This window comes from Barbus barbus (assembly GCF_936440315.1).
Source record: "Barbus barbus genome assembly, chromosome: 18".
Lineage (NCBI taxonomy): Eukaryota > Metazoa > Chordata > Actinopteri > Cypriniformes > Cyprinidae > Barbus > Barbus barbus.
In genome coordinates this window covers 25,093,964-25,119,334 of record NC_136746.1, presented here as the reverse complement: position 1 = coordinate 25,119,334, position 25,371 = coordinate 25,093,964, and the positions used below count along the sequence as shown (strand labels likewise).

Genomic DNA, 25,371 nt, shown 5'->3' with positions numbered 1-25,371 from the left:
ATAATTGCATATTTAAAATTGAGGAAATGTTTACTTATTTTTGCATTTTAGGACATTAAACGTGATGAGGCCTTGTCAACCATGTATTTTACTCTTTGAACATTTATTGTTGCATATATCTTATTTTGCATGCTATTCTTTATTTCAATGGAATATTCTTGTATTCCATTCCAACCACAGCCTTAATCTGTTTCTGGTTTTATGTCTGTCTCTCTGTCAGCACTGCTAATGTGAATTGATGGTGGATATTCGTTTAGCTTCATCTCTGTGAACTGCAGACCTGCATTAGTATCCAAATGCTATTTCTGGTCATTGGGACGCTGTGTGTGTCAGCTGTGTCAGCTGGATGTTCACTGTTGTTCACTGCTGCCTACACACCCATTAGGGGATATTTGTAGTTCACTTCACTTGGTGAAATTTGTTTGTTTGGAATGCCCTGCAAAACACAGTTATAACACATTCAAGTGTGCTATATCAAAATATATTTAAATTAATATATAGATTATAGAATCAGTACTGGAAACTCTTAAAATGAATTATAAAGATAGTAATGTTTAATATTAAAGTAAATATGATTTGGGTGATAGTTTTGCAGTGCCATGCAACACTGAGCATGTACTTTATATGATTTGGAATCGCACTTAAAATCAACATGAAATCAAAATTGTTCCTATTTACTGTATGATGTTAGAGTGATTCATTAGTGCACATTATTGCAAATAATAAATGTCTTTATAATCTTCAATCAAAATATAATTTGCTCCACGTCTGAGATGACTGTCCATGACCGCTGCTGAAGTTATAGATAATGTTACCCGATATGGCTATTTAGGTGTTTTTATTTTTATTTAACCTTTATTTAACCATAAAAGACTATCTGAGATTAAAAATCTATTTCACATGAACACTCCAGTGAAATGTAACACCCCAGGATTTTTAATCCTGGCCAAAATGGGCAGCAATGCAATCAGTTTCATCACAGATTTACACAACAAACTAAAAACACTGAAAACAATTACATATCATTGAGTCATCTTCCATTTGCTGAATAACTGTCGATTGAAGAAGATTCCAGTCAGTCGGAACTGCATGCATAAAAGCTTTCTTATAGTTCAGATCGAACAAAAGGAACAGAGAGAGTATAACAATTTTGTGAACGAAGGAAATATTTTTCAACAATTTTCTGTTGTATATAGCAGCAAGGATATGATGGCAACATCCCCAGGATGGCTTTATAAATAATTAAAAGCTCATTTAAAAAAAGTCTCATCAAAATCTCATTTAGGTACTATATGTAAATGTCCACTTTTCATGATCCAGTTTGTTCCTGGTTGATAAAAAAGACAACCTATACTTGGATTTAATATCATGTTTCATTTAGAAATAAGTTGCATTGCAGAATTAATTAAAAAGCCATAAATAAAAATCAAAAGGCCACTCGTTTGACTTGCTGTGACTTTTTAAATTTATTTTATTTTTGTTAGATTTACATTTACATGTATGTATTTGGCGGATGCTTTTAGTGACTTACTGTACATTCCATTCAAGGTGCAAATTTACATTTTATCATTTTTGGTTCCCCTGGGAATCAACCCCATGACTTTGGTGCTGCTAGTGCCCTGCTGTACAGTTTGAGGAAAGCAGAGAATTACTAATCATGATTGGCTCTTTTTAGTGGTATTGTGTATTCAGGGGGATTTTAAGATCAAAGTGAAGTTTTAAAGCACAACACTTTTACAGCCACTTTTTGTAAGAGACTGTCTAAATCTCTCCTCTGTGTGTGTGTGTGTGTGTGTGTCTTCAGTGGCCCCTGCCAGGTCCTGGATGAAGGCCTGATTGCTATCTCTCTGCTGGCAGGACAACATCTCTCTCCTCCTGCTCTGTTGTTATTTCCGTTCCTCTTTATTCTCACAAGTTTATTTCAGGAGTTCTAGATTCTTGAATATCTCTTTGTTACAAATGAAACCCAATCTCACTTCTGAACAAATCACATCTAAATATATAAGCGACACTGTATTTGCATCTGTATCTGTGTATTTTTATTATTAGGTATGAACAGATTTAGATATTTTGCCCCATCCAGGTATTATGAATCTATTAATAGCTATTTTGTTTGTTGTTGTTTTTATTTCATACTAAATGTCCAATATAAAATGCAATGCAAGACAATTTTAAACTAATGTAATCTTAAGTTGAATATTGATATGATATAAAATTGAAGAGAACTGTTTCTATTTGAATGTTTAAAAATGTAATTTGTTCCTGGGATGGCAAAGTATTGCATTTAGCCACATAATAAGCCGTAATGTGATTTATGATATTATCTGAATGAAATATGGGCCTTATCACACACATGATAATTTAAGTAATTCTAATACTGGCCGATAACAATTTAGTCACTGATACGTAATGCATTCCTCGTTGTTGAACACAGCAATTGTTTTTCCTGGGTCTCCTCCTCAGTGAGCGGTAGATATTGGCCTGTGCTGTAGATCTTTACTTTCATTAAAGTGTCTCGGGTCTGACTGATTCGTCCCGTCCTCTCTAATCATCCTCTTATTAGACCTGCACAACCTCCCAAAATTAAAAACGTCTCCCAAAAACAAATGAAAAACAAGCTCCACTCAATCACACTGAGAACTCCATCCATCAGCTGATTGAGTAGCTACTTATTTGGCTTGTAAAAACCATTCATGTTCATGGCTGTGTTCCAGAATCTAGTGAGCTGCCTATGTAGGTATCATGGCTTCCTCAACGCCAGTGCTGTTCCTGAATGTAGGCAACATAATTATGATGACTTCTAAGATATCCTAAGAAGGCAGCATTACATGTGTCCTTCATGAAAAAGGAAATCCCATAAGGCACGGAGAAAATAATAATAAAATAAATAATTAAATATGTATTATTTTTATAACATTATCTGTACTGTGTTTTGTATACACCACAGGCCAAACGTTTTTAATAATTACAATTTTATAATGTTTTTGAAAAAAAATTGTATGCTCACAAAGACTGGATTTATTTGATACAGTAAAAACAATAATATTGTGAAATATTATTACAATCTAATATAACTTTTATTTTTTGGAATATATTTTAAAATGTTAAAGCTGAATTTTCAGCCTCATTATTCCAGTCTTCAGTGTCACATGATCCTTCAGAAATCATTCTAATATACTGATTTGTTGCTCAGTTATTATCAATAATTATTGATGCTAAATTATGAATTAATAATGTGTATTGTTATTATTCATGTTGAAAACACTTTTGCGGCTTGATGTTTTTATGGAAACCGTATTTTTTTTCTTCTTTTGATAGAAAAGGATGAATAGAAATATGAATAGAAAATTCAAAAGAACAGCATTTATTAATTTTTTTTAGTATTGTACGTTTTTACTGAAATTTAAATGCATCCAAGTGTTAATTTCTTTTCCTTTTACTTAAACCAAACTTTTGAATGGTAGTGTATCATGCTTTTAACAAAATTAAGCCACATTGTTTTTCAACATTAATAGCAATAAAGGTTTTTTTTAACACCAAATTAGCATTTTAGAATTATCTAAATAATAATGTGACACTGAAGACTAGAGTAATAAAAAATAAATAAATAAATTATAGGAATAAATTATATTTTAGAAATAGAAAAACTGTTATTTTAAATTGTAGTAATATTTCACAATATTACTGTTTTATCTGTTTTTTTAAAATCTGTTGAAATCATTTTGAGTCAGGTCATAGTTGCTGCTAATGAACTTTTCCAAATCAGTTACTTTCCATCTTAGCTAGCTGCCTATATAGGCATTAGGCAGCAGCATGGCAGTTCACTAGGTTTTGGAACAGAGCCGTGGTTTACTTAATATTCCAAGGCAAACTACAGTATATCAATCTCTCTGGACTTCAGAAGGTGTCACGTTTTGCTGCTTTTCTTGCACTTGTTGACCGTGGCTTTCCTCACAGACCCTCACCTAAATCCATCACACCCAGTCTGTTCTGCTTTTGCGATTTTGTCTTCTTCTCTGTGAATGGATGGTGTGACTCTGACATTTAGCTGATAATTGGAAGCAGGATGACTTTAACCAAATCATGATGTGAAAGCCACACGGAGGCTGGCACATGAGTCCACACAGCTGTTCACGGCAGCTTGGCAGCGTTTTACACTCGTGAAAACAGCGATTAATATCTTATCCACAAATCGCTCTTTTGTGTAATTCCGAAGGTGAAATCTCATCATGTTGAGTTCAAGATGTTGATGCTTGCAGTTCTGAGGAGGAAACTCTTCCAGGAGCTTCAAGGGAAAAGTCTGTTCCTGCGGTCTGATTATTCATACACACACCATGTTATGGTAATGACAGTAATCAGTCTCTCTTATTAATAGGTCAGTGTGACAGCGGGGGTCAGGTTTTCTAATGTCACATGACAGAGGATACACAACAAAGCGACCAAGACCTTTCGCAAAAATATCTCTCTCTAACTGCCCCCCCCCCCCCCCCCAGGTGACTTTATTTCATTACAAAATAGGTTTCATCCTAATACTAATTGAATAGTAATTGAATGAGACGTGAAAACATGTGAGATTATAGTTTACCCCCAAAGATCAAAAGAAAAAAATAAGAAATTGTATTTTTCACAAAGAAAAAAAAAATTAAGCCATTTGGATTGTCATTTTCATTTATTTTCATGATGTTTATATACATTTTCCCTGTCATCACCATTATGTGTTACTAAATTATTATTTTTATTTCCATTATTCCCCATGGTTCATTCTTATGTTCATTCTCATAATATTCTATAATATTTATAACATTTTTTTTTTTTTTTTAGAAAACTGCCCATATTTTAACATTTTGTTTTCAGTAAACAGAACTAATTTAATTTATAAATGCGTATTATAAATGAGAACATTTGGCGCTTCATTAAACAAAAAATACGTCAAAGACGACCACGAACTCTTCAGCAGCTGGAAACCTATATCAGGCAAGAATGGGACAAAATTCCAACACCAAAACTCATAACCTCGATGCCCAGATGTCTTCAAACTGTTTTGAAAAGAAGAGTAGATGCTACACCATGGTAAGCATGCCCCCGTCCCAACTATTTTGAGACCTGTATCAGGCATCAAATTTGAAATGAGTTCATTTTGTGCATAAAATTGTAAAATTTCTCAGTTTAAGCATTTGTTATATCTATGTTATATTGTGAATAAAATATTGGCTCATGTGATTTGAAATTCTTTTAGTTTAAATTTTATTCAAATTTTAAAAAAAGTCCCAACATTTCCAGAATTCAGGCTGTAATATATATATATACAGTTAGGTCCATATATATTTGGACCCAGGCACAATTTTTATTATTTTAGCAGGTGACCAAAACATATTCAAGTTACAGTTGTATAATGAATACGGGCTTAGAGTTTACACTCTGAGTTTTAATTTGATGGTATTGTCATTACAATTGGAGGAAAGGGTAAGGAATTAGGAATTAGAGCTCTTTAATATTTACCCCCCCCCCCCCCCCCTTTTTTTTTTCTTCTTTTTTTTCATAAGTAATTGGACAGTTGACTCAAAAGCTGTTTCTTGGACTGGCATGGGCTATTCCTTTGTTATTTCTACATACATTGTTGGTGCTATTCCATTGCCCGCTTCAACATAAATGTTGAAACTGTGGTACAAAACTTCAGTAAAGGTTTTCCACTTTCTCTAGTCCCCTGCACACAGGCGGTAAGGGAGCATCACTCTTGAATGAGCCCCAGGTCCTCTAGGGGTCTGAGGAAACGCCACCATACAACTCCCAAAAGAGCTTTACACTTCAAAATAAGATTACCCTCTCCTGATGTATTTAACTCTGGGACTTTACGGAGGAAGTCACACATCATTGTGTGTGTAAGAGAGGAGGAGAAGTCTTAAAGCCCAATGTCTGCAGCCGTGTAATGACTTGCAGAAGATCTCAGAGGTCTTATAGAATGATGGATTTAGAGGTTAGAGGTTAGACTACCTACTGCAGACTGTGTGTGAGTTTGGATAGAAAGGCACTATGACCACTCATCATGACCCAAAGGAACAGTTTATTGCCCATAAGTTACTCTTCTTGAGCTCAGGAGACTTAATAAGGCTCTCTGTTCTGTTATACTGAAGTACCAACTTTTTCTGAGACTGTGTGTTTCTTCTAAAAATTTCTACTTCTAAGATTCATTGACAAATTGAAAATAAATGTAAATGAGAAATGAAAATAGATGCCAATATACTTAAAGTATAGAGCCATAAAATGAATGTGAATAGTATAGCTCAGATATTTGGCTTTGGAAGAACGTTATAATAAATATTTAAGTTTACACTGAGATGTGTTACTGCAATCAGACAGGCTTTGATATATATATATATATATATATATATATATATATATATATATAAAACCTAACCTTAAACCATTTGTGCACTTTTGGTTTATAATAATAATAGTTTAAAAGTTCAATATACCTTTAAAAACTAACATGATTTATACATTTAAAGTAAAATAAAAAAAGCATAATTTTTATAACAAAAAAAAACATACAATTGCTTGATTGTCATAAATACTGTCACGTGACTACTTTCATGACTGCTTTTATTGTTCAGTGGTTGCTTTTTTCAAGTTCATGAGTCCTAAGGCTCTCAATAATGTTTCATTGAAGTATCAAATAGAGATTAATATTCATTAAGATCTGACCAATCTAAGCTGATTTTATGACACAATTTGTGACTTCTGTGATACTTTTGTTTCAGCCTAACAGTATAAATTGCTGCATAATTCTTTCTAATTTCATCAGATTTTTATGTTTGACAGTAAAAAGAAAGTGATTTGGGTTTGTAACTAAACGAGGGTAAATAAATGAGGACACAGTTTGAAGACGAGGAACTGTTTCCTTAAGCGAAAGTCTCTTTGAGGTCATTGCTTTCTAGAGAAACAACAAGAGAACCACTTGATCTTTTTTTTTCTTTGGGGAGTCTTACAGTGTTGCTTGAATATAATCAAATTTGTGTGCTTTATGATGGAGAGGTATCTGATTGCTTGCAGTTGTCCTGTGATTGAAAGCTAAAGCCAGTTACACAACCCCATGCTGTCATGATTTTGTGACAGTAGGACTCTTCTGCAGAAGCAGATGAAGAACAAAGATTTTCATCAATAGGGTACCGTCATGTTCTAGGATTTTCACATCAAATTCGATTTCTCTCCCAATCGATTCTGCTGGATTTCATATCCTTCCTGCAGTTCACACACACAGGCTTCAGGTCTCCTTTAATAGAGCTCTGCCTCATGAGGCGTCTGAACACAATACAATCACACACACACACAACAGGAGGATGACAGCTCATTTCTGCATTCAAATGAGCATCCACTTCCTTCAGTTTAAATTGCACCTGCTTTCCCTGTCAAACAACAACTGTGTCCCGTCTTGCGTTTTTCCATTTTAAAACTGATTGGCACAAACTTCTTTGGCTGGTGGAAAGCACATCAAATGAGTTGGCAGAGAATAATCATTTCTGAAAAAAAATGTGAGTGAGTCTTGTCCCTAAAAATCTTTTGCTGGGGTCTCAGTCATGCTTAAACCTGCCTAAACCGGCTGGGGGCACCGAACCCCCAGCTGCTCCCAGGGCGCCCCAACAATATGGCTGCCCACTGCTCCGGGCCTGTGTTCACGGTGTGTGTGTGTGTGTGTGTGTGTGTTCACTACTGTGTGTGTGCAATTGGATGGGTTAAATGCAGAGCACAAATTCTGAGTATGGGTCACCAATCACCATACTTGGCCACACATCCAAAAAAAAAAAATATATATATATACAGTATATAAGCATTAGTTTGAAATTCTGAGTCTCTCTTTCAATATACTGTACAGTATAAGTATATGGGCTCTTCACCTGTTATCCAAAATTGTCCAAAGTCCAATCACTTACCAAGGTAATAGCACACCTCTCTCAGCAGGCCGCAGGATTTGAGGTTTCATTCATGTCTTTAGCATAAATGGTTATGCGCTAAATTTGGGATAATAGTAATTTTGCTTCAGCAAACACCACTAATGATGCTGTTCGCCGGGTTGTTCAGGAATAGATGTGGAAAATCTGCACATGTGCAACGAAGCACAAGCTCACACCTGGTTATGGGTGTGAAAAGGTTTCTGAGAAGCTGCCTTGGATTTGGTGTGTTTAGTGTATGTGTGTGTGTATGCCATTCTCTCGAGTCTCCGCCGTGCCTGGTGTGAGATCCCTCTTAATAGCATTTGATTTTCTCCAGTGTGTAGACGTGAATCAAAGGAGCCATTTTCCTCCAAATTTCTGTACAGTTTCATCCATGTGTTTTTCTCCATGACAAATCCAACGGTATTAAAAATAATCCAACAGGAGCCATATATTAACGCCATTCTATATTCCTAACCACTCTAATGGCTGATATTAGCCCTGTTGGATGGGTTTCCTGTGACTTTGACGGACAGCAGGCGTGTTGTGACCCCTCGCTCGAGGTACTGAGATGCTGTTTACTCAGAGATTCTTGCATCTGCCCTCACTCGCGGCTGATGTGTTTTTGCTCGGCTCACATGCTAAAGGATGCTTTGGCTCAGGTCATGGATTTCCTTTCAGGTAATATTGGAGGCAAACATCAGGGCCTCTGAGTCTGTCTATGTCTGATGTCACTGGATGTCTGTTAGGCCTGAGTTTCTCAGGGATCTGGGCTGCAAGCCAACTAACTTAAAGCTAAGGTGTATACTTTCGGCTCCACTAGCATCACTAAATGCAGTTGCAACAAGAAAGATTGTTTACTAAAAATGTCAATTGGCTGAAAATTTACTCACCCTTAGGCCATCCAAGATGTGGATGAGTTTGTTACTTAATCAGAACACATTTGGAGAAACGTAGCTTACCTGGATCCTCTGCAGTGAATGGGTGCCGTCAGAAGGAGAGCCCAAACACCTGATATTTGGATTACTTGTGGATTATTGTGATGATTTTATCAGCTGTTTGGACTCTCATTCTGACAGCACCCATTGCTAAATTTCTCCATATCTGTGGTTATGAAGAAACATCATTTAAAACATCTATTTTAATGTTTAAATGCTTTATATTCATAATTGCATGCGTCTTGAACTGTCTTGTACTGTATAATCCAACGCTAACAGTTAATACACTTCAGAAAAACAAAAACAAATGATGGCTGCAATTAGGTTAAAAGTTATAGGCCTACATGTTGGTACTCTAAATGGACAAGAACATCAAGAGTTTAATGGGATGTGAAAAGTGCTCAGTGTTGTTGTGAATGTACACAGGAGTTCTGAGAAAAGAATCTGACCAGCTTTCTGAAATCTAGTTCTGGATGAAAACTTTTGTTTGTGCCAGGGGCGATTCTTGGATCTCAGTCTTAAAAGGAGTCAAGCCCCCTACGTGAATGTGAGATTTTGTGGCTCTGAGGAATAGTCTTCTTTTCAGCACGAGAGGCCACAAGGTCAAATCTTGCTTGATGGAAAAGTGTTTTAATAAACTAATAGAAACTGCAAAACAATGGTTTGGTTGCACTTCATGCTGTGATTTGAGAAGAGTATTGGAATACTAGGCAGTTTATTAGTGTTTCTGATGTATTGATGTGATTTGAAATAGTTCACCACAAAATTTAATTTCTGTCATCATTTACTCCCCCTCAAGTTGTTACAAACATATACAAGTTTATTTCTTCTATTAAACACAAAAGTAGATATTTTGAAAAGTGTTGGTAATCAAACAGTTGCCAGTGTCCATTGAATACTATAGTATTTTTATTTCCCATACTATGGAACTCAATGGCTACCATCACGTGTTTGGTTAGCAACATTCTTTAGAACGTCTTCTTTTGGACTCAACAGAGCAAAGAAATGCATACATGTTTGTAATAACTTGAGGATGAACAAATGATGACAGAAATGTCATTTTTGGGTGGACTATCCCTTTAATGTGTGTTTAAGATGTATGTTGTAATAAAATACAATAATAAATTCTATTTTTAATTAAAATGGATTAACTTATTTAGAAATCATTTCAGACAGTCAATTTCAGTAAATCAAAAACTCTATGAAACTATAATGTTTAGGGATTTATTTGCATAAACGGTCATGTTCCTGGAAGCCCTTGCATGGAATATTTTATCTATTAAAATGGTTGTTTATATCTTTACTATTTTGGTGCATTTACACAGTTTCAATAGCTGTTTTAATAGCTGCTAGATGGCAAAGTTTCAGCATTTCAAGTGTAATGCATTTGTTTTAGCGAAGAGATCAGTTTAGTGTTTTTATGCTGTACAGGATATATGCTTGGAGAGACAAGTTCGACTACTTTCAGGATTCCTTATTTCTTTCTTTTTGCAAGGGCATGCTGCTGCCAGCCTGAACATTTATAAGGAATCATAGGTGATTCCAGGTTTTATTTAAGGGTGCTTAAGCCCCAGTCTTTCCTATTAGTCCCCTTAGAAATCTTAGATTAAGCTGGCTCTCAGGTGAATGTTCCCTTTCAGTCGATTACTCCGAGCCACGTCGGATGACCGACGAAATTGGGATCTCGCCAGAGAGACCAATCCACTTCGAGTGTAACTAAACGAGCCAATGGACATTGGTATGCGATCATGGCATCCAGCTGCCGCTGATCACAGCGCGAGTATAAGAGGCAGCAGGTGCACCGCATTAATTCATCCTTTCGCTTTGGAGCTGAGCGGTTGACGAAACGTGCCTTGAGTTTGGCCCGGCTGACTACAGTGCAACACTGAGGCCCTGGCCCAGCTATGTGCCCAAGGTTCCTACCACTCCCTTCAGGGACCAGGTAATGAACTTGCAAGCGCTGCCCCTGGAGGAGGCAGACCCAGCCCTAGCTTTGCTCTGTCCAGTACGCGCACTGCGACAGTACGTGGATAGAACTCAGAGCTTCAGGACCTCAGAACAGCTCTTTGTCTGTTACGGAGGACAGCAGAAGGGGAAGGCTGTCTCCAAGCAGAGGATGGCCCACTGGATAGTGGATGCCATCACCTTGGCCTATGAAGCACAAGGTGTGCCCTGCCCGCTCAGGTTGCGTGCTCACTCCACTAGGGGTGTCGCATCGTCCTGGGCGCTGGCTCGTGGTGCCTCGCTAGCAGACATCTGTAGAGCTGCGGGTTGAGCGACTCCCAACACGTTCGCTAGGTTTTAAAGCCCACGTGTCGGACCGGTTTCCTCCTGTGTTCTCACCTCTAACGGGTAGTGGCACTGAGAGGCCCGTCTCAGAGTCAGCTTGCGGCATCCTTACGCCTAATTCTCCAGAGAGTTCCTTAACCAGGCAAACCCTGTCGAGTCCTCCAGCACTCCAGGCCTTTCAGCCAATGAATTCTTGAAATCTGGTATGAGGCTAGTGCCCATATGAGAGACCCTGTCGGGATCCCATATGTGTATCCCACGGTATACTTATTAGAGCTGTGTTTCCCCTGGCAGACCACGCTCTGCCATCTCTAATGATGCAGCCTAAGCCATCTCAGAGACTTCCATGTGCTATAGGGCCCTACGGGGTTACTTAACATGTCTAAATGTCACTTAACCCCCTCTGGGAAGAGGTGACTCCGCAGTGTGCCTCTTCCAAGCGGAAGAGCATGCTTCCCAGTGTTATCCAAGTCCTACTGTTGGGTTGCTCAATGAACAACAGTAGTTGACCTTTTCTGTGTAGAGCCCAGTCCTATCGTCTGCCTTATAGGAAGGATCAGGAGGCCTACACAGGGCACTGGAAGGGGCAGCTTCTGTGGCGCTTTGGTAGGGATCGCAATTTCGTTGAACTGAAATGGAACGTCTCGGTTACGTATGTAACTCTCGTTCCCTGAAGGAGGGAACGGAGACGTCACGTCCTGTCGCCACAGTCGCTGTACCACCGCTGAGCTGCCGGGTCACCGGCTCGGCTCCTCAGTGAAAGCATGAATCAATGCGGTGCACCTGCTGCCTCTTATACTCACGCTGTGATCAGTGGCAGCTGGATGCAATGATCGCATGCCAATGTCCATTGGCTTGTTTAGTTACACTCGAAGTGGATTGGTCTCTCTGGCGAGATCCCAATTTCGTCGGTCATCCGACGTGACATCTCCGTTCCCTCCTTCAGGGAACGAGGGTTACATACGTAACCGAGACGTTCTCTCAAATAATGGCTCTTAAATATTGTTATCCATTCCAGTGAAAAAGCAAATTTTAGGAATATTAATTTTATTTAAAAACATAGTTGTTATGATTGTCCAGACTTTTGTTGGGAGGGAAATGCAGAGCCTGGACCTCAAGGAACGTTAATTGAATAGCACCGGATGGGGATTCGTGCTCTGTGAGGACTTATTATTTTGTGTTTTTCTGCAGGGATTCAAAAGGAGTTTAAATAATTTGTAACACATTGAAGCATAAAATGAAGTGTAATTATCTTGGAGGAGAGGCGAGAACTCAGCCAACCATACATTAACACATGCTGAAATTATGACCTTCACATTCTTACATAATCAGCTTCTCATACACAGATATTTTTGAGCCAAGTGAGGACGCTAATGAATCTGTACAGAATGAGGATTTACAACTATTATTTATTCATGGGGAAATCATCATTATTATTATGCATATTTATTACTTGAACTTTTATATTATATGGGGTGGTCAATCTCCCATCATGCACCTTGAAACCTAATTTCTTTTCCGTCAGGTACCGTTCTTGTGGAAAACATGCAGATCAACGGTCGTGCTCAGGATCCAGATAGAACCATCTCCTTGACACTGCTGGACAACTATGATTACTGGGTTATCCTTGACCCTGCGCTGCAGAGACTGTATCTCAACAGCACCGGACGAGTGCTGGATCGAGACGTGAGTCAACAAACACGCACATTCTGTCAGAAATAACTTATTGCTGCTGATGTCCTTTGGCTGGCACAAACGTATATATATATATATATATATATATATATATACAGTCAGGTCCATAAATATTGGGACATCGACACAATTCTAACATTTTTGGCTCTATACACCACCACAATGGATTTCAAATAAAACGAACAAGATGTGCTTTAACTGCAGACTGTCAGCTTTAATTTGAAGGTATTTACATCCAAATCAGGTGAACGGTGTAATTACAACAGTTTGCATATGTGCCTCCCACTTGTTAAGGGGCCAAAAGTAATGGGACAGAATAATAATCATAAATCAAACTTTCACTTTTTAATACTTGGTTGCAAATCCTTTGCAGTCAATTACAGCCTGAAGTCTGGAACGCATAGACATCATCAGATGCTGGGTTTCATCCCTGGTGATGCTCTGCCAGGCCTCTACTGCAACCGTCTTCAGTTCCTGCTTGTTCTTGGGGCATTTTCCCTTCAGTTTTGTCTTCAGCAAGTGAAATGCATGCTCAATCGGATTCAGGTCAGGTGATTGACTTGGCCATTGCATAACAGTCCACTTCTTTCCCTTCAAAAACTCTTTGGTTGCTTTTGCAATATGCTTTGGGTCATTGTCCATCTGCACTGTGAAGCGCCGTCCAGTGAGTTCTGAAGCATTTGGCTGAATATGAGCAGATAATATTGCCCGAAACACTTCAGAATTCATCCTGGTGCTTTTGTCAGCAGTCACATCATCAATAAATACAAGAGAACCAGTTCCACTGGCAGCCATACATGCCCACGCCATGACACTACCACCACCATGCTTCACTGATGAGGTGGTATGCTTAGGATCATGAGCAGTTCCTTTCCTTCTCCAAACTCTTCTCTTCCCATCACTCTGGTACAAGTTGATCTTGGTCTCATCTGTCCATAGGATGTTGTTCCAGAACTGTGAAGGCTTTTTTAGATGCCTTCCTGTTTTTGAGGCTCACCAATGGTTTACATCTTGTGGTGAACCCTCTGTATTCACTCTGGTGAAGTCTTCTCTTGATTGTTGACTTTGACACACATACACCTACCTCCTGGAGAGTGTTCTTGATCTGGCCAACTGTTGTGAAGGGTGTTTTCTTCACCAGGGAAAGAATTCTTCAGTCATCCACCACAGTTGTTTTCCGTGGTCTTCCGGGTCTTTTGGTGTTGCTGAGCTCACCGGTGCGTTCCTTCTTTTTAAGAATGTTCCAAACAGTTGTTTTGGCCACGCCTAATGTTTTTGCTATCTCTCTGATGGGTTTGTTTTGTTTTTTCAGCCTAATGATGGCTTGCTTCACTGATAGTGACAGCTCTTTGGATCTCATCTTGACAGTTGACAGCAACAGATTCCAAATGCAAATAGCACACTTGAAATTAACTCTGGACCTTTTATCTGCTCATTGTAATTGGGATAATGAAGGAATAACACACACCTGGCCATGGAACAGCTGAGAAGCCAATTGTCCCATTACTTTTGGTCCCTTAACAAGTGGGAGGCACATATGCAAACTGTTGTAATTCCTACACCATTCACCTGATTTGGATGTAAATACCCTTAAATTAAAGCTGACAGTCTGCAGTTAAAGCACATCTTGAAATCCATTGTGTTGGTGTATAGAGCCAAAAATGTTAGAATTGTGTCGATGTCCCAATATTTATGGACCTGACTGTATATATCAGTCTGCCTGAAAGCACTAAGACAAACGAAAGCGCTACAGTGAATTCTGGCCCGATTGGCAGCAAACCAGCACACGTCACTGTAAAGAGATCATGACAGCCACACAGAACAGCTAGACTTTCTTGATCAGTATTTTACTCTTTCCAGTAAAATATTTTAACATCCTTGAATCAAGATAAATATACTTATGCAAAATTGCATGAGATAATAAAGTCACCATGAAATCGAAATGGACTATTCTGGTTTTTAATGTAATATAATGGAATATCAAAGTGTTTATTATAAATTAATTAATTAATAAAAAATTTATCATAACTTTTTTAAACTTCATGCACCCAAGTAATCTTTAAGCAAAGAATGCTTGCAGCAACATCTCTTCTGTTCTCTGACGACATGTTTATCGGCAAGAAGGTGGGACAACCTTTCCCTTATTAGGGAAATAGCTTTATTTGCCTTCCTGTAGCTCAAATAGTAGAGCATGGCGCTAGCAACGCTAACGTCATGGGTTCGATTCCCAGGGAAAGCAAGAGCTGATCAAATGTAAAAACTGTAACTTGAATGCAATGTAAGTCGCTTTGGATAAAAGTGTCTGCTAAATGCATAAAAGTAAATAAATGTAGATTATTATTATTATTCATTTATTTTTTGCTTTAGTTTAAATATATATTTAGGTTTTTACTTGAAAATAATTTGCCATTTGTGAAAAATGTTTCTTAAAATTTTGCTTCTTAATTAAATGTATTGTTCTTTTATGTAGACATTCTGTTAATTATAATAATAATTAATTAATCATTCAGGTAATTATTATCCTTTCTATTACTGGTGGTGGACGAGGAGACACCACCCCTCACAATGTAGAGCGCTTTGAGTGCTTAGAAAAGCAGAAAAGCGCTATATAAATGTAATGAATTATTATTATTATTATTATTATTATTTTGGTGGTGGTGGTGATATTGTTTTAAACAGAAACCAAGACCAAAACATTTTTATATAATGTTTTTGACTGCATTTGATGTATTTACAGTCATTTCAGATTCATACAATGTGAGCAAATAGTGTTGTCTGAGACTTCAATATCTTTATTAAGATATATATTTATAAGGTTTTTGGCTATATTCGACTGTGCTTGAAGTGCAATGTACTATTCTACAGTACAAGAACAGCCAAGTCCTCCATCAAAAGGCAGGATATTTTACTCCTACAGCTGCAATATGAGCATTGCGATTTCTCCTATTCCCTTTTCCACAAGTGCTTCATCTCTTCCCTCTTATACTGTCTGTCTGTACATTACACCAATCTTCTATAAAGAGGCTTGCTAGCCCCACACATGTGTGCTCGTCTGTGAAGCATTGTGTTTGTGACAGGCCTTTTATGACACTATTGGATAGTGATTACAGAACATACCCTCTTCTTCCTCCTCCTCGTCCTCTTTATGAGGCTTTGTGGGATTCAGGCACTTCACTCAACAGCTCCACTGTTTGTTTTATTCATAGTACTTGAGGCCAAACACCTTATTTATCCAAAAGAGAATGAGCAGACTTGACATTAATCCTATTTGCATTGTCACATTATGTAGTCTTGTGCATTCACACATCCAGGCTGTTTGGCTGTATTGTTAATGCACTTTACTACCGCTGGATACCTTAATGTTATTGATCACTGGCCATAGGTTTTGAAAATATCACAAATGGCTAGTATTACCCTGTATTACCTTCAATAAATGTTGCCATGAATGCACGTTTTCAGCTGTCACATCTCATCTGTAGGGGTCTTGTGCATGATTGATGTTTTGATTTGTACTAATGCAGTCAAGTACAATTATTTTTGTTGTACAAATGTATGTTTACTTCATGTTCTATAAACCCCTGTATATGTTCTTTCTCCCAGCCACCCAGTTACATCACCACCATCGTGGTTCAGGTTCAGTGCACCAATGAGCTGGTGGGAACGGTTATTCTGCACGAAGTACGGATAGTGGTGAGGGACAGAAATGACAACACGCCTCGTTTCCAGCAGCCTCGTTACTATGTATCAGTTAATGAGGTGAGGCCTGATCACTTATGCACTGCCTCATTTACTTTCTGTCTCTGTCTCTGTCAATTCAGTTTCAATAGAATGTGCATGGTATGCACATTTTGTGAGGTGAGTACTGTGTCTTACAATGCAATATGACCAATGAACCAGTAAGTAATTACAAAAATGTTTTGAAATGTAATTTTATTTTATTTTATTTTATTTTATTTTATTTTTGGAAGAAATTAATGCTTTTATTCAGCAATGATGCATTAATTTATATTATTATATATATAAATATAATTATATTATATTATTAATTTATTTAAATGTATGCATTATTATGTTTAATAATGTTTTATGTTTATTTAGTGAGTGTTATTTCAGAAAGACAAACAAACAAACACATTTTTAAAAGTTTGGGGTCAGTAACTTTCTGTCTGTCTGTCTGTCTGTCTGTCTTTCTTTCTTTCTTTCCTTTCTTTTTCTTCAAAAAAGTCAGTTTCCACAAAAATATTAAGTAACTCAATTGTTTTCAGCATTGCTAATACAAATTCGTTTAGTAAGAAATGTTTCTTAAGCACCAAATCAGCATATTAGAATGATTTCTGAAGGATGCTGTCATAAACTAAATTTTGCTGGTTATTTGAAACTGACACAAAACCGTTCGATATGTGCCACTCAAACTTACTCTTTCAATAAGAAATCCATCAAGAAAACTGTGCTCATGAATGAATAGAGAGCAGAGAGTGAAGACACATATCGTTGTATAGTCTGCTGGTGTGCTCCATCAGTTATTCAGATCTAAAACCATCCCCTTTTGGCATCGGCTCAGAATTATTCTTAAAATTATGCACGCACACACACACTTGACCCTCTTCTCCACAAGTGCAGATATGAGGACTATTTTTAAACTTAATGGCTGTCATTTATTTGGAATACATTTGAATATCTTGCGTGAGTGTGTGCGTGTTGGGTGTGTGAAAGCTTGGCTTCTTTATGCTTGTCAATCTTTTTCCTCTCCTTGAAGTCAAATATGCTGTCATCCTTTTCTTCTTGCCTTTCTCCTCCTGTACATGCAAAATGAGAAAGAGAGGGAGAGAGATACAGTGAAGTGATGAAGCCAAGGGGGTGTGGGGCAGGAAGGGGAAAGTATCAGGTGGTATTTGCATTTGGGGGCGGATGCGATCACATGAGTTGCTTTTGATCCAAAAGGCTGTGACTTGGTTCATGGGTTTTCTGGGTGATTTGGAGCCCCAGAGGCAGGTCTTGTATGTGTGGGAGAGAGAGGTTTCACGTGTGAATTTCAGTCCTCAAGAGATGCTCACATCGACCTCAGAATTCTAAGCAAAATGAGATTAGCGCTAGATTGTCAGGTTGTTTTCCAAAAATCCTTTTGGCTTCATGCCATGAAACTGTGTCTTCAATAATTCAATGTACCATGCTATAACATTGGCTTGTGGTGTTTTTGATGTTCTCCAGCACAGAGAATATCGCAAGGGACATTGTACAATTGTGGTCATAACAGAAAGACATTTAAATGGCTAAACATGGTTATTTTTAGAAAAAAATACTTGGATTAAAACTGTTTTAGTATTAAATATTTTATTGGTATTTTCATTTATAATTTTCACATATAAAGTCTCTATATATGCATTTAAAAATATATAATTTATTTTTTGCTAAAAACAAAGTACTAAAAATCGCTAAATATTTGTTGAAAAATACGTTTCAGAAATTGAAATAATGTAAAAAAATATTAAAAAGTATACTAAGAAAAATTTAAATAGGTAAAATGACATTTTAAAATTTACATAAATACATTTGTTATTTATTTTAATGTCTTGTATGAAAAACATTTTTACATTTGCCAGCTGTTATGCCATTTTCATTTATTCATTTGGTAGACTCTCTTATCCAAAACAAATTGCAAATGAGAATAATACAAGCAAAAGTGATTAATCCAGCATTGTTAATCAAAAACTTCAATCATTACCATTAATCATTATTAAAAGGTTCAGAAAAAAAAAAAAAAGAAGAAGATTAATGCTAGCTTTTTTGTGTGTGTCTTTGTTTTCCAGCCCAATTGATTTATTCATAAATGTATAAATGTCTCTGGTGTTATTGATTTTTAATTATCTTTAATTATATGAAACGCCACTTCACTGAACATGCCAGCCATAGGTAAATCAGTAATGTATTTTTTTTTAAATCCTACAGAAAAGAAATAGCAGATGGAAATGCCACCGCAGTTGTAGATTGACCCTAACTTGTTATTTAATATCAGTAGTGTGTGTATTTTTGTGCAGGCATACATGCAGGTTTGGCTCTCTCTCTCTCCTTCCGTTTTGACTTTGGCTTTTTTTTGTCTTCTTTGTTTTTTCTCTGTGTATTTTATTTGCATTTTCTTTCGTCCTCTTCTGTCCCTGTCTAGTCTGTCTTCTAAGGGGATTCAGAAGGAACGCACACACATACATATACACTATCTGGGTCAGACGGGTCACATCTGAGGCCTGTCAGAGTTGCTGTGTTGTTACACAAGCATATAGCCAGTGTCTGATGTTTGTTTCATGTGTTTTTTTTTAATGATATCTCTCCAGCTCACTCCTGTCGATACCACCATCTTCACCGGCTTCTCAGGAAACAATGGAGCCACGGACATCGATGACGGACCTAACGGACAGATCGAATACGCCATTCAGTACAACCCAAATGACCCGGTACTTCATCAGATCAAACAGACCTTCTGCAGTTACACTCAAGTTCTTCATTGTAATTAATGATTAATTTAAAGCAGTGACTTTATGAGTGAACTTTCAAACTGCAATGTTTTATTTAAAATAGTGCAATCTTTCTCTGTCTCTCTGTCTCAGATGTCAAACAGGACCGTGCGTGTTTCCAGGACGCTGTCTGGTAATATTGTTTTGGCAGAGCGGCTGAACTACGAGGAGAGAACACGCTATCTAATAATAATCCAGGCCAATGTAAGATTATTAACACATTAAATATCCTTCACTATCATACAGTGTTGTTCCTTTATGCCTTTTACATTTAAGAGGAGTGTTTCAGGGTAAATACAACAACAGCTGTAGTGACAGGTTGATTACCACAGAAAATAACTTCAAAAATTGTGATTGCAATAATGCATTTACAGTACAAAAGATTGTTTATGTCTTTTGGGCAAGGCCTAATGCTGAGATAAATGCTTTGAAATTTTAAACATTATGAATGTTCATCATGAGACTAGTGTGAAAGTTTGTGAGTTTTAGCATTTGACAGTTTTTGAGTTTGAAGGTTTAGGAGTTTGAATTTGTTCTTGCAAGTTTAGGTTTTAGAGTTTTTTCATTTCCATTGGTGAGTTTGTTGAATTTATAAGTTTATGTTCATGAGTTTTTGAGTTTTTAAGTTCATAAGTTTACGAGTTTACATTTTAGAGATTTTAAACTCACGTTTGTTAGTTGTCATTTACAAGTTTTTGAATTTATTTTCGAGAGTTTTTGAGTTAATGTTTGTGATTTTGCATTTGTACGTTTTTGAGTTTGAAGGTTTATGAGTTTGAATTTGTACTTGCGAGTTTGTTTGAGTTTTTGAATATGCATTTAGTTAGTTTATTGTTTCGAATTTGTGAGTTTATGTTTTTGAAATTTTATTTGTGAGTTTACATTTGAGTTTTTAAATTCATGTTTGTGAGCTTCCATTTGTATGTTTTTGAGTTTGCATTTGATGGTTTATGAGTTGGAATCTCTACTTCTGACTTTTTTATGTTTTTATGTTGGTTTATGTTTGTGAGTTTATCCACTTTTGCTTGAAAATTTACATTTGAGAGTTCCTGAATTTGCATTTGTCAGTTTATGGGTTATAATTTGTATTTGCAAGTATATGTTTAAAGGTTTTTGGGTTTGCATTTGTGAGTTTATAAGTTAGAAATTGTACTTGTGAGATTACATGCAAGAGTTTTTGCATTTGAGAGCTTTTGACTTTTTTTGAGGGTGAATGAGTTTGAATTTGTGTTTATGATTACTGTGCATAACACTTACAAGTTTGACAAGTTCACCTGCCTTGAAACAACACCTGGAGCCACTGCTGTAAATGCAGTTTAAAAGCTATGACTTAGTACAACTTCCATTGTTTTACTATAAACTGTTTTTGATGTTGTTCATATGTTATCAACTTTAACTTGTTTATAGTGCACATCATTGCTTTAAGTTCAAACCAACCCTAACAAAGTGCATATACGCGTGCTAGTATTTGAAGGCTTACTTCTCTGAACCCAGTAAGGAGTGAGCCATGAGCTGTAAGTCACTTTGGATAAAGATGTCTGCTAAATGACTGCTTACTCTGTAACCTTTCCTGTAGATTGCAAAAAAACAAATACCCTTGACTTTTTGGTCAAGCGGTCTGGGCCTGTTAGGTTGCCAGTTTGCACAATGCACTTTTTAAAATTCCAGCCACCTCTTTATATCTGTCACTGAATAACCGGCATCCTGATTCACTTCCAAATGCATCCCTCCACCCTCACACGAGCTGCATACACAACTAGCTCCAAACCCGTCTAGAACAGCGTCCCTATGAGGGTGTCCAGACCCTGGAGGCCTTGAGCATGTTTTCATAGAGCCAAATGGCTCAAATAAATGCTTTACATCAAGGCAGCAACAGCTCTCCTTGAAGAAAATGGAATCATTTCAGGATGTGGAAAATGAGGGGATTGATTTGTTACTGTGTTGTTTTTTCTTTTTCTCTGAAATCTTTTCGAAGGAAAAATACAGAACATCAGAGTTGGCTTTGAAATGAATAATGCACGTTTTGTTTAGATCCTGGTTGTTGGAATTTGAGCCAGTAATTACAGTTTGGAGAATTACATTGAATTACGCTACATTTTTTTCTTTACCTATTGGTCTGGATTCAGTGCTATTAAATTTAATCTTGAGATTGTATTTAAGACTTTCTGTGTGGAAAAATACCAAGTTAATATAAAAGGTCTCAAGTTCACGGTATGATAAGTGTTAAAAAACAATTTTTGCTTGCTCTAGCAAAATTTAAATAAAAAATAAGACCTATGTTTATTAAGAGTTTAAATTAAACTATTGTTCTTTTCCCTCATTCTTCTGTTCTAATAATTGTTGTCTCTCTGTATGCAGATCTGTGAATGTTGTATCTAAAGGTCTGTATCTATGGTAACATGCCAGCTTTTTTTTTCCAGGACCGGGCTCCGTTTGCGGGAACTCGTCGCACAGCAACCACTACTCTAACTCTTGATGTCTCAGATGGAGATGATCTGGGTCCCATGTTCCTCCCGTGTGTTCTAGTCAACAACACACAGGACTGTAACCCCATCACATACCGTGTGGCTATTCCTGAGCTCACTGACCCGGTAAGAACTTAAATGTTGAATATTCCCTTCCTACATTCATTCTGCTACTAGATCTTCTGGAAAAAAAGGGCCAAAACGGGTAGCTGTAAGTGGATCTAGGACCATCTAATGATCATGGTTTCTAGCTGGTCCCAGTTGGATATTTAGAAACCATATAAAATCAGCTGCCATCTTAAGATTTTACCTGGATTTTCAAGTAAGGATGTTGTCAGAGCCTGTTACTTGCCACAAGCTACAGTCATGATGCTGTATGCAGCAGCGTCTGGTATAGCTAGGTACAAAGTCAGGAAGATGTCTTAACTTGACCGAAACACTTCACCTGTGACCCAGTGAGCAGGACAGGGTGACCTGAGGCTATGCAGTGGGTAGATGCTACTGCATAGCCCTGGATAGATGCTTTCTTAGAGAAAGACTTGAGTGCTTGAGAACAAGATTTGTGCATGAGATTGTGTCTTGAACTATAAAGAAAGAAATAAACTGTGCACTGTATGTGTATGAATAATTCAGCCTCACACAGTAAGCATATGGACCGCTCACTGACTGTTTGCTATCGATCAAAAGTTTGGGGTAGGTAAGATTTTTTTTTTTTTTTAAAGTCTCTTATGCCTATTAAGGCTTTATTAGTTTAATAAATACATAAATACACACAATTTTTTAAAACAATATTATTGGGAAATAGTATTGCAAAATAATTTTTTTAAATATATTTTATACAAATCATTCTATGCTGTGATACATTTCATAAGTTCATAAAGACAGCATTTTTAAAAATATTTTTAACTTTACTGTCACTTTTGATCCATTTAATGAATCATTGATTAATAAAATTATGCATGCTAACCTCATACCTGTGAATGGTATAAAATAAAATTATAAATGGTATGAAAAATTATACAGTTCAGCATTTACATGAGCATATTTGACTGCAGAATGGCACAATTGACATTTGATAATTGAGAATCCAATAGTGAACTATCTTTGTAATAATCACGTCTAATTCATGGACACTTGCAGGACATTTTGATGTCTTCACTGGATGTTATATGGACAAGCTCAAGAAAAGTGTAAAGTTCAGTATTTGTGTCATTGTGTTGGTGTTTTGTTGACCCTTCACCGGTTAAATGTCAGTCCTTTCATATTTCCCATCAGATACGTTGCTCTACTGACCTGTGCTTGGCTAAAGATGAGACTCATACAGCAGGGGTAACAAGGGTGAGAAACGAGGGATTTAGATGAGAAAAAGAGGTGGTTGATGAAAGTTAGCTGGTACAGATTGAATGAGATCAGGGACAGGGAGTAGAGACAAAGCGGTATGAGATCCTCAGTAAAACCACAGGGTTCATCACCCATCAAAGCCAAGATGTGAAGCTTTGATGAAATCATACCCCAGGTGAGGTGAGCTGCGGTGGGCAGACCTCTGAGGAGATATATCTTTATGGAACCAAACTACATGGAGAAAAAAGAAGAGAGTCCAGCACATACGGCCATGGCTGATCTTTGCTCATGAGGGACTGCCGTAATTTATGCTAAAAATGTTTTCCACTGCAGACGCTGCACTCCCAACGGCTGCCAATTTCTGCACTGAATAAATGTGCTGCAGATTTGCTTCATTTCGAGTTGTTTTACTTTCCTTTTTGCATTCTGCTTGCTGCAATTCATGCATTTTCACAGAGACAAACTCTTTTCGCTTTTCTGCTGTTCTCTGATTATCTCACAAATTATAAAGGATTAGTGTGTGAGGAAATCCATTTCAGAAATGGTATTTATTTGGGTGACCCCCCCCCCCCCCCCCCCCCCAACATACACACACACACGCATTTTACATTTATTCTGTTGATCTGCTCTGACAATGGCTGTGTTTGGAGTAGCATACTGCTATTTCTGCAGTAGGTCTATACTATAGTATGAATAATCTATATGCACATTGTCTGTGCAAACATAAAATACTGAAAAAATATATGAAAATAAATATATTATTATTATTATTTAATCTGTCAAAAGTTAAGTTAAATTGGATTTTCAAAAAGCAAGTAAAAGAAGTGTTCAAATTCTCATTAAGGCTGCATTGATTTGATCAAAAACAAAAATATAGAGAAATATTATTACAATTTAAAATAACTGTTTTGTATTTTAATATATATTAAAATGTAATTCATTCCTGTGATGCAAAGCTGGATTTTCAGGATCATTACTCCAGTCTTCATGATTCTTCAGGAAATTATTTTCTGAAGAAATATTTTATTTTAATATACAAACCCGATTCCAAAAAAGTTGGGACACTGTACAAATTACGAATAAAAAAGGAATGCAATAATTTACAAATCTCATAAACTTATATTTTATTCACAATAGAATATAGATAACATATCAAATGTTGAAAGTGAGAAATTTTGAAATGTCATGCCAAATATTGGCTCATTTTGGATTTCATGAGAGCTACACATTCCAAAAACGTTGGGACAGGTAGCAATAAGAGGCCAGAAAAATTAAATGTTCATATAAGGAACAGCTGGAGGACCAATTTGCAACTTATTAGGTCAATTGGCAACATGATTGGGTATAAAAAGAGCCTCTCAGAGTGGCAGTGTCTCTCAGAAGTAAAGATGGCAAGAGAATCACCAATTCCCCCAATGCTGCGGCGAAAAATAGTGGAGCAATATCAGAAAGGAGTTTCTCAGAGAAAAATTGCAAAGAGTTTGAAGTTATCATCATCTACAGTGCATAATATCATCCAAAGATTCAGAGAATCTGGAACAATCTCTGTGCGTAAGGGTCAAGGCCGGAAAACCATACTGGATGCGCGTGATCTTCGGGCCCTTAGACGGTACTGCATCACATACAGGAATGCTACTGTAATGGAAATCACAACATGGGCTCAGGAATACTTCCAGAAAACATTGCCGGTGAACACAATCCACTGTGCCATTCGCCGTTGCCGGCTAAAACTCTATAGGTCAAAAAAGAAGCCATATCTAAACATGATCCAGAAGCGCAGGCGTTTTCTCTGGGCCAAGGCTTATTTAAAATGGACTGTGGCAAAGTGCTGGAAAGGCACCATCAATGCTGAAAGGTATATCCAAGTTCTAGAACAACATATGCTCCCATCCAGACGTGGTCTCTTTCAGGGAAGACCTTGCATTTTCCAACATGACAATGCCAGTCCACATACAGCATCAATTACAACATCATGGCTGCGTAGAAGGAGGATCCGGGTACTGAAATGACCAGCCTGCAGTCCAGATCTTTCACCCATAGAAAACATTTGGCGCATCATAAAGAGGAAGATGCGACAAAGAAGACCTAAGACAGTTGAGCAACTAGAAGCCTGTATTAGACAAGAATGGGACAACATTCCTATTCCTAAACTTGAGCAACTTGTCTCCTCAGTCCCCAGAGGTTTGCAGACTGTTATAAAAAGAAGAGG

General features: G+C 37.2%; 1 protein-coding gene across 1 annotated transcript in view; it reads left to right on the top strand.

Annotated features, from left to right (window-relative positions):
* The window catches only part of LOC306884212 (protocadherin-15-like), a gene marked incomplete at both ends in the record, with an annotated part of 179,630 nt that overhangs the window by 28,294 nt on the left and 125,965 nt on the right, over window positions 1-25,371 (top strand). The window contains 5 exons of the mRNA XM_079439931.1: window positions 12,681-12,841; window positions 16,451-16,606; window positions 19,177-19,296; window positions 19,450-19,560; window positions 21,777-21,947. Of these exons, the coding sequence (XP_079296057.1) occupies window positions 12,681-12,841; window positions 16,451-16,606; window positions 19,177-19,296; window positions 19,450-19,560; window positions 21,777-21,947 (719 nt within the window). The remainder of the gene's footprint in view (window positions 1-12,680; window positions 12,842-16,450; window positions 16,607-19,176; window positions 19,297-19,449; window positions 19,561-21,776; window positions 21,948-25,371) is intronic.